At 40.9% G+C, this 10,110-nt stretch overlaps 3 protein-coding genes across 3 annotated transcripts; 1 reads left to right on the forward strand and 2 right to left on the reverse strand.

Annotated features, from left to right (window-relative positions):
* Window positions 1-96: 96 nt before the first annotated feature.
* LOC307140645 (GTPase IMAP family member 8) lies at window positions 97-3,884 on the forward strand. Its single transcript, XM_079840268.1, has 4 exons — window positions 97-390; window positions 1,230-1,931; window positions 2,053-2,634; window positions 2,806-3,884. The coding sequence occupies exons 1-4, from the start codon at window positions 360-362 to the stop codon at window positions 2,856-2,858; spliced, it is 1,368 nt and encodes a 455-aa protein (XP_079696394.1). The 5' UTR covers window positions 97-359; the 3' UTR covers window positions 2,859-3,884.
* A 269-nt stretch (window positions 3,885-4,153) lies between these two features.
* Window positions 4,154-7,061, reverse strand: atf4b (activating transcription factor 4b). Its single transcript, XM_079840393.1, has 3 exons — window positions 6,885-7,061; window positions 5,706-6,092; window positions 4,154-5,598 (listed from the first exon to the last, which is right to left on the reverse strand). Exons 2-3 carry the CDS (start codon window positions 5,992-5,994, stop codon window positions 4,619-4,621), a joined length of 1,269 nt encoding a protein of 422 aa, XP_079696519.1. The 5' UTR covers window positions 5,995-6,092; window positions 6,885-7,061; the 3' UTR covers window positions 4,154-4,618.
* A 1,542-nt stretch (window positions 7,062-8,603) lies between these two features.
* LOC307127626 (proline-rich protein 15-like protein A) lies at window positions 8,604-8,930 on the reverse strand (the record flags this gene model as incomplete). Its single annotated transcript, XM_079819003.1, has 1 exon — window positions 8,604-8,930. The coding sequence occupies one exon, from the start codon at window positions 8,928-8,930 to the stop codon at window positions 8,604-8,606; it is 327 nt and encodes a 108-aa protein (XP_079675129.1).
* Window positions 8,931-10,110: the final 1,180 nt, after the last annotated feature.

Genomic DNA, 10,110 nt, shown 5'->3' on the forward strand with positions numbered 1-10,110 from the left:
ACAATTATTATTTATTAGTACCTAAGAATTGTGGGAGGCTTCTTACTGTATATTTGTCAAACTCTGCCCACTAACTCACAAGTCTTGTTTTTTTTCACACTCCCTCCTTAAATCCCTCTGTTCTCTACTTGCCTTTTCTCCCAGCTACTGCTGCTTGTATCATTTCATGAGGGAAAGAAAGTGAAAAAGAAGTAGAGAGAAAGGTTGTGAGAGTGTTGTATAATCAGAAGATCACTGGGAGAGGGAGGGAAATAGAGTAGGAGGGAGATAAGAGGGGAGAAAGCCATGTTTTGAGCGGAGGAGAGAGAGAGAGGGAGAAAGAGAGCGAGAACAGGAGACACAGACCAGCTAGACACAAGATGGCTACGGTCTCTTCTGATTTACATGCAGGTAAGTGACATTAAACTTTAACTTCATTCTTCTGCCAGACAATCTTCCACTTTCAAATCCCACCTACACAGGCAGCTGACTCACTTCCCCTCTGCATGCGCTTCCTGTGTCTCTGGGGGCTTTCTAATGCAGACAGGAGAGTTTCAGCTGTATCTAGATCAGTTTGCCATTATACAAAAGCAGATGCCCACACAAATGTGATTGACTCGGATCCTGCTTCAGCATTAGAATTAAATCATAAGGCTAATGGTTAGGGTTACTTAGTAGAGGGATGGAGACGAGCTGTTGAAACTGATGCAGCATTGTTGGAACTGTTATCACGTGCTGGACTGTACCAAAGCAAACAAGGACAGGACACAGGTGACTGAACTCTTGCGGAAAATAGAAGAGATGGTAGCAGAGAATTGAGAGAAACCTTTCTTGCCTGACAAATGTGTTTTACATTTTTATTTTACAATCACAAGAAGGTTATTTAGTGCAGGACTACATGCATCATTTTTCGATTGATGTACTATGGCAGTCATTGCTCAGAATGTCCAACGCTATCTCACAACCAATTCGTACGTATTTGTACGAGGTGGGTAATTTGTACGAATTCGTACTACCTCACTCGTATGAATTTGTGCGATTTGTCTAAACCGCAGTGACAGGGTTAGGGGTACTCAAAAAATTGTACGACCTCACTCACCACCTCATAAATACATACGAATTGCCATGAGATCGTGTTGGAATGACAGTGTAGCAAATAGGTCTTGTGGATGTAGGCTGCATGGACTGAACTGCAAGTAGTTTTGATCACCTGCAATATAATTTTCACTTTCATCTCTATCTCTCAAAAGCAGAGGGATCCTCTCCACCCATGCGGCGCCTGCTGCTGCTGGGGTTCCACGGCTCGGGTAAGACCTCCACACTGAATACCATCTTGAGCCAGGAGAAAAACCCATCTGACAATTCCCATAAAGACCAACAACATTGGGTAGACATACTCACCTGGCGTCTGTTGATCATTGACACCCCTGGATGGAATCTGGAAACTGAAGACACGACTGGTGAGACGGACTTAGAGAACCAGCAGTCCATCATTGATCAATGTTCTCCTGGTCCCCATGCCCTGCTGCTGGTGGTTCCCATTGGAGTTCCATTCACTGAACACCACTGGCAAAGCCTTTGGGCCAGAGTTAGAGCATTGGGAGCAGGAATATGGAGGCACACCATGATTGTGTTCACCTGTGCGGACCAGTTGCCGCAGGACAAGGGTGTTGAGGAATTCATTGTGGATGGTGGGGCAGCTCTGCAGAGGTTGGTGGAGAGGTGTGGCTCCAGGTACCATGCCTTGGATAACACCTGCTCAGACAAAAGTGCACAAGTTGCAGAGCTTTTACAAAAAGTAGAGGAAATGGTTCAGGAGAATCAAGGCTGGTTCTTTGAAATGGTGAGGCCAAGCCCTGGATTCGATGATGAAGAGACAGAAAAGGAAAGAGAAGAGGATGGACTCCCAGAAGTGGAGCGGACAGCAGCAATGTTTAGATCTCCGCCAAGAGGTGAGTACGCATCTGATTCATTCTCCTGTACCTTTGTTTTGCTGGTACCTTTGCAGAATGTCTCCTTAGAACATGCAAAGTGCATTTCCTTTTTTGCAATCTCCCACTTTCTTTTTAACAGAGTTACGGGTTCTGCTAGTAGGCTGGCGTGGAGCAGGTAAGAGCTCTGCAGGCAATCTTCTACTGGGCTGTCGTGTGTTTGAATCAGGACGCCCCACTGAGGTGTCTGTCCGTCGTCAAGCATTGGTTGCTGGTCGGCGCCTCACAATTGTTGACACGCCAGGTTGGGATTGGTTCTCCGCCCAGCGCACACCCAGCAATATTCGAAAAGAAATCAAACAAGGGGCAGGGCTTCTCCATCCTGGCCCACATGCACTATTACTGGTCATCCCTGTGGTCTCGACCCTCACTCCCAAAAAGAGGCAGGCCCTCAAGAGCCATTTGGAAATGTTTGGCGAGGAGGCGTGTCTTCACACACTGGTGCTGTTTTCATGTGGCGACTGGCTGTATGGCACATCCATCGAGGATCACATCCAGCGGGATGGAGGTGAGCTGTTGAAACTGATGCAGCATTGCTGGAACTGTTATCACGTGCTGGACTGTACCAAAGCCAACAAGGACAGGACACAGGTGACTGAACTCTTGCGGAAAATAGAGGAGATGGTAGCAGAGAATGGACAGAATCCTTTCTTACCTGTCAAATGTAAGTGTATTACATCTTATACTATTATAATTGCTGGTTTTCACATCAGGTTATGTATTAATTTGTTCATTTGAATATTTCTCATATATATATATATATACTGTATATATATATATATATATAAATATATATGTGTGTGTAAAACCTGATCATTGCATCCTTGTTCTACAGTAAATCAAGAACTAGACGAGGAGGAAACGAGTGGAAGATGCATTCTACAGTGAAGTATAAGGCAACACAAAGTGCATCTCTGGAGGACTGTAAAAGCTATTGACCTTTTGGATCCCAAAACAAGCAGTGTTAATGCAAACTGAATTTGAACTAGATATTCTACTGCTTTTAAACTTCATGGACAGTATTATGTTGACATTCAGTATCATACATCATACACTTACAACCTACATTTCTGGCTTTTTGAGCACTGTTAAGATTTAGTCACAAGATTTTCATAAAGTTTTAAATCAAGAACATGCACCTTTGCTAGAAGCATGTAGCACTTTCTTGTGACACTTGTTTTTTTTTTTATCCTACAAGCTAGAGACCACAAATAACAGCTACTCAAATACTGATAGTATCGCCAAATGCATGCAATAGTTCCAGAGCTGATTATTTTCAAATGTTATATGTAAAAAGCTGGAATGGAAACAAACAAACCAAATGACTATTCATTTCCACTGTATAGCAGCACTCTCATACCCAGTATTTACACATCCTTGTCGCTTTTCATGCACATACTTAGTAAAACTGCATTTCACAAAGTTGGAATATTGCTTACATGTAGGTTAAATGTACCGGTACTCACTATATTATCATAAAGTAGTTTAGGATCATGTGCACCTGGGTTCTCAAATATACAATTGTTCTACAGACTGAACTGATGTGCCATTGAACACCTTGAGAACTTTTTTGTTATGAATTTGATGATTAGCAACTAAGGAGGACAAACTAAGGACTGTGATGACAGATGACAGCATTACATTCTACCTAAACACGTACCAATATGTGTTGAGCATTCAGGGCTTGGCTGTTACTATTGCATAGTAATATTTATCTTGTCTAGAAATATTTGGCGCAATATGAGAATATGCCAAGGAATCCTATGGGCATGGGCAACCGTATCAGCCTCAAATGTGACTTTTCAACTGGTTTGACTGAAGACACCGAGATGACTTGAGAGTTTAGCTTTTGTATGCTTTCCACTTCATATTTTCATAGTAATAAAGATTAATTTTGCACATTGTGTTTTTGTCAAATTCTGCTTCAAGTTTGAATTGTCTTGATACATTTATGAAATCTTACAAAACAAAAACAACCCCTTATTTTTCTGCCAGCCATAAATGTAGTGGTCTTTGGTCATTGTATCGTACTAATTTTAAGTTGTATTCTGTCCTCAAAAGAATTCCATTTAGATCACATTACCTACCAATAGAGGTAGTGAATTTGTCATAAAATCAATTTTATAAAATACTAAAACTCATTTCTACCTCCTTTTCATAATGAAAAGATTAAACGCAAAAACTCATTTTAAATGTTTATTAAATAAATAACATTCAAGTTAACTGATATGCAGTGAAAGGCCCATACAACTACAAAATATTTAGTTCTATACACAATTTAATAAATGCACACCATACCACAAAGACAGAAGGAAATTTTAAATATTAAGCATTTGTATAGAATTTCAATTGGGAAAATTCAAGACAAAGACCATCAATAGACAATGCACACACATTATATAAAATACTGTGCATACAATAGATAAACAAGATTAAAAAAAAAAAAACACCAACAAAAGAATACCAGGCTTTGATGACATGCTAAATAAGCTTTTCTACTTGGACACTGGGGAAGAATCAAAACTGTAATTTATTTAACCCTTCATAAAATACTTTCTTTTAGGACCAACATCCCTAATATTCTGCACTTCAGGCTATGCTGAAACTGTCCATTTCTATCAGCTTTAAGCCTCTGTGTCCATTTCTTTCTATGACTTCACACTTTTGCCCTCTCTTGCCCTCTTGACTTCTTCCATTAGCTCTTTCAGGTACTGGATCTCTTTAGCAATGGACTCTGCTTTTTCCGCCAGCTCTTGATTCCTCTCCTCTAGGACTGTACACTCTGACTGGATGGCATCTTGCTCTGCACGCTTCTTCTGTCGGTAGCGGGTCGCTGCGGTCTTGTTCTGCTCCATTTTCTTTAGCTTTTTCTTTTCAACCACAACTTTTGGGCCACTGGCTGATTTAACTCTTCCTACAAGGGTAGGCGACTCTGACTGCTGGCTTTGAGTGGGCTTAGAATCGGGTGTGGGGTAGGGCTTCACCCTGGAAGAGGGAGACTGGGGAGAGGTTGGGGTTTGTGGGTCAGGGGAAGCTGGACTTGGGGAATTTTCCACAAACACCTCACCTGGATGGGTAACCATCGCATTAACCTCCTCTTTGGGAGAAAGTACAAGAACGATGCGGGTTGGGGTGAGGGACAGAACTATTTTTGGCACCCGCATCTCAATGGGGGATGGACTCTGAACTTCAGTTATGTCTACCTCGCAACCAAGCTCAAGAGTATCAGTAGGGGACTCTGGTGGAATGATGAAAGGTGATGGGACTGGGGAGGCCGGTTCAGACTTGATCTCAAACTCAGCCTGGGGCTCAGGGACCACAGAGGAGGAATCTGGTATTTCACAGGGGGATGAGGGTATGAAAGGAGTAGCAACTGGAGTATTCAAAGTGAACGAAAGGTTGGAAAGTTGATTGATTTCAGGGACAGACGCTGCTGGAGAGGGTGAAGGGGTTTTATCAGAAGCTACAGGCTGGGACTCCAGGTCTATCTGTGACTCTAGAGAAGCGATGAGCTCCTCAGGAGAACTGGGTGGATCCTCAGAATCACAGGAGCCAATCAAAGACTCCAGATCAAACTCGCTCAAATCAATTCGCTCCGTCATCCAATCCATTTCACTGAACGAATGATCTGAAATGGGGGGAAAAAACATGTTAAATATGATCATGATTGCATGCTTAAAATATTAGCACGCTGAAACTAGAGTATTTGTAGGTGTGTTTGAAATAAATTGCTACCTTTGCCATGATTGTTTAGGCATAGCTCATCTGAGGGGAACCAGGACAGGGACATCTGATCGAGCCCAGCCTTCTCCCCCCTCTGAGTGGAGGGAGGAGTGCAGGGTGGGGAGAGAGAGGGAAGTGGAGAAGAAGAGAAAGATGAGAGGGGCGATTCAGCGCCTCCGAGAGGAAGAATCTCCTCATCTTTATCTAGGAAGGACCCCAGAGGGTCAGCCATCGGTGATGATGGGTCCCAAAGAAGGACCTCCATATCGTCCTGGCCAAACCGTGAGCTCATCAAAGACATGGCTGTCTATTTCAAGTGGAATCAACGAGTCTTCTACTGAGAATTCGAATAATTTCGTGCTGTCAGTTACAGCAAAGATCAGACTTGCCACAAAGGACCTGCAAACAGATGTTAAAAGTAGTTAATCACTTGTATAACAATTTCATAAAATGTAAACAAATACAAAAGTTACTTAGCAAGAAAAAAGCCTCATTAGTTATTCACGATGACATCATCTGCCTACACCCTACCCATATATGGTAATCTACCACGTGACGTTCTTTATCACTCACATAGTCAGCCGACTGGATTCCATTTTTAAAATCTCAATCCAATTTACCACAGGCAACATCTCATTGCTTTTTATACATTCTTAAAGTTTGTTGAAACCGTTGTCTGACGTAAAATGTACCCCGATGTTCTATTGTTTTATCAAGGTGGATAAAGACTCCGCCATTTCAGGGACTTGCCGCTCCCTTTTCAGGAACGTACGCCATTTTATAAAGAGCACGCGGTGACAAAGAAACGTCAATTAAACGGTCTCATTCGTGTTTATTTCGAGTTAAACGTATTCTGGCAGGTTGGATATGCATTCATTATACAAAATAAAAACAGTTTAGTACATTTTAAAACAAAAATGACTACAAATTCATCGACCGACGTCGGGTAACAGTTAGACATATGGCTAAGCTCGAAACGCTGGTCAAGACATTGTTCGCAGACAATTTCCATCTATTTAAATTAATAAATCCACTAATATATATATATATATATATATATATATATATAAAACACATAGGAAATAACATAAATGGTCATAAGGCTGAACTATTTAATGGTACACGCCCGTCCAGCCGGGTGGGTGAGGCGACGTGACATTTTAAGACATAAACAATTAAAAGTATACTTACGCCATTTTGATATAAATGTACGGAGCCAGTGCACTATGTTGATGCACTGAGGAGTTTGCGCGCTGTCTACAGACTGCGGTTCACACGGCCATTTCGGCGGAGAGCAGAATCGCTCGAGTATCAACAAAAAAATCAGCTGTGAGAAGAACAGAATCGGCCAGTGGTGACGTCGAGTTCATGTTTATATAGAGCCGCAGTGCCGCTCAGACATATCCTTCCGCCACAGCGTTTTGTTACTGGGCGCAGACAACATATAGACCCATCACTTTTAGTCCATTTTTATCAATAGGAAAAATAGTACTAAAAAATAATTATAGTGGGAGAAATAATTCATTCAGAATTAGTTTGAGATCACTTAGTCTTTTTGTTTATGTCAAATGGGGGGACAATGGTATTAGGCTAAGACACAGCATTGCAAAGAGTCCGAGTGATAATATCAACATTAGCGTATCTGTCAGTCGATAGATTGACTAACAAATGTGTCGTGAGCACAAAGTCTATACTAAACAAACATTTCAGGGAAGGTTACATTATCCGCATGTAGTTTGGATTTATCGCCCTCTGCTGGAAGAAAAATAATCTACAGGGCGAGTTTTACCTCAGATGTTTTACGGGATTTATTGTTATGGGGAAAAAAGACAACGGAAAGAAAAGACCGTTGCTCTTGCTGATGGCAAAACTAAATAAAGAGACGAAATATGTTGTAGTAAACAGGAAGGGCAAGGTGTAGTTTGTTTAGTGGTCCTATTTCAGATATTTTTTTTTTTCAGAGAAATTGAAAGATACTACACAAGACAGCTTACATATTGAATGCATTCATTTATTTTATACAATGGTATTTTAAAAACAACACGTTTTTATTTATTTATTTATTTTTTACAAAATCCCAGCTAAGCAAACAATTAAATTAGGCATTGTGCAAATATATGACAATTTATTTCAACATAAAAAGCACAATTAGGATAAAATTAAAAACCCCCACCATGTTCAAATGTTATAAACTCTCTGTACAATAAATATCAACCAAGATCAAAGATCATAATTAAACCTGACACATCAACACAGACATAAAATAGTTTCAACAGGCACATATAGGCCTACTCAAAAAATATATTATGGTCTAGTTGGTGGTTCAGAGGCCATAACAAGTAGACTCACATTCAGCTACTTCTATCTTTTTTTGGAAGGGGAGGGGGTGGGGGTGATAATAATAACAACAACAATCTATTTTATATAATTAACTATAATTTAAATTTGTAAATAAAAGTCTCTATGATCTTTTAGTAGCATATTATTGCTGATAATATTCCTTAAACCTTTTGAATCAAAAGTGCTGTAGCTGCAATTGTAGTTTTCACCATAGAATAAGCAAAAAAACACTATCATTGCTGATATATTGTGCTGATATATGATTGATTTGATTCCCTCTCAGTGCACTTCTCTTTGCTAAACATTTGCTAAATGTCAGCCTTTCATCAGACAACCACAATGCAGTCCTGCCGTGTGTATGTGAAGAAACCTGATCTTTGGGTTTATGCCTGTCTTTGTTCCCAAACATTAGTATAGATCAGTCACTAATTCATTCAACGATTCTTTTCTTTCTTCGGGCTCAGCCTCAGGTGATTGTAAACTGCAGGGGACATCAATGGAAGAGTGCTGCATAGACCAGGGCCCTCTTGAGCTGTTTTGCACACATGCTAGTGTGTTCACACAGTGACTCTATTTTCCAGTTGTATTATTCTCGCTAGTTTCTGCCTCAGGGAACAGGTCAGGGTTTTCTGCTAGCGTAGAGCGGATTCTCTTCTTCTCTTTAAACCGGCCCGAATGTGAGACCTTCACATGGCGACCCTTTGTCGCCGTTTTGTCCACGATGCGCTCCAAGCGGGCGTTAAACTGGCTGTCCGCAGCTGCGTCGGGTGTCCCGGGTGTCTCCCCGGCGTTGCTACAGTGGTCTCCAGGGATTTCGTACAACACTTTCGGCTCTGATTTCTTCTTACGCAGGAAGGTCAGCTTCCACCAGCTCGGTGCAGGTTCTGCGGTCGCCATCGAGATGAAAACAGACTCTGCAAAGAGGACAGAAAGAGAGTTATATTTATGATTAAAGATCAAACAGTATGCCTGAATGAGAAAATGAACTATAAACATCCTGTTTTTTGTTCAATTTAACCAGCTGTTTCATTTGGCCACAAAAAGTAAGAATAATGTGTAAGCTGAGGCCTGAGGGTGTGAGCTAATGCTAATGTAAGATCTGTGTCTTGCATTAGAAGGGACAGCCGCTAATGAATTTTTTAGTGTAATTCAATAAGCACCATATGGCAGAGGTATGATAGGGTTTTAACCCGTAGAGCTCTGGTTACAGGCCTCGAATTTCACACATTCTGCAGTGCATCTATATGCTAGGAAGATGGAAATGCTAAATGTAGACCATGCTAATGCTAAATGATAAAGCACATGTGCTTAAGGTGCGTTCAAGTCCTCCTGGGAAGTTCGTATTTACGAGTTGGGAAGTCATGTTTACGATGTCAGGTTTATGAAGTCACTTTCGTCAGAGCAAGATGGCCCCATTAAAGCCAGCCTAGGCAGGTCTTAGCTGGTCTCCCAGGCTGATTTTAGAGGACACCTTTTATTAGCTGACTAGGCGGGTCTTAGCTGGTCAAGCTGGGAAACCATCTAAAAGGCAGCTAAAACCAGCTGAACACCAGCTTGGCCAGGCTGGGAGACCAGCTTTAACCAGCTAAGATCAGCCAGGTTTTTTTTTTTTTTTTTCAGCATGGGCAGTGTACCTTCTCTTGATTAAATACACAAAAATACAGCAAGGTTTTTCAACTCTACATCTAAAATGAAGAACAACGAATGTGCATCAGGTGTGTTTTGCCTTTTTGTGTTTTTAATTAACTTATGAAGCCACTGTGAACTTTATCATTACATTTTATTATACTGTTACATTACAATGCTATCATATTGTGTGCAGGCAGTTAGCTTATTTTGTTGTAAATAAACAAGCCTGAAAATGTCACTGCTGCTAAATACCTATAATTGTGGTATTATAAGCACTGACACACATCCTACTCGTAAACATCAGGGCTTAAAGAAAATCCCGGTAAATTCCCACTCGTATTAACTACATTGTCCATGTGCGTTCAACTCGTAAATATGATTTTTCAGACATGACTTGAACACTTTCGAATAATAAAACTGACGATTAATGCTACGGTTCAAAGTTTGT

Source organism: Gobio gobio, assembly GCF_949357685.1.
Source record: "Gobio gobio genome assembly, chromosome: 1".
Taxonomy (NCBI): Eukaryota; Metazoa; Chordata; class Actinopteri; order Cypriniformes; family Gobionidae; genus Gobio; species Gobio gobio.

Excerpts from the sequence above, each read along its gene's own strand:
- atf4b (XM_079840393.1), bottom strand. The coding sequence starts at position 5,994 with ATGTCTTTGATGAGCTCACGGTTTGGCCAGGACGATATGGAGGTCCTT. Across the intron at positions 5,599-5,705 it reads CCTAAACAATCATGGCAAAG|ATCATTCGTTCAGTGAAATG; the intron begins GTAGCAATTTAT and ends CCCCCATTTCAG.
- LOC307140645 (XM_079840268.1), top strand. The coding sequence starts at position 360 with ATGGCTACGGTCTCTTCTGATTTACATGCAG. Across the intron at positions 1,932-2,052 it reads GTTTAGATCTCCGCCAAGAG|AGTTACGGGTTCTGCTAGTA; the intron begins GTGAGTACGCAT and ends TCTTTTTAACAG. Across the intron at positions 2,635-2,805 it reads TCCTTTCTTACCTGTCAAAT|TAAATCAAGAACTAGACGAG; the intron begins GTAAGTGTATTA and ends CTTGTTCTACAG.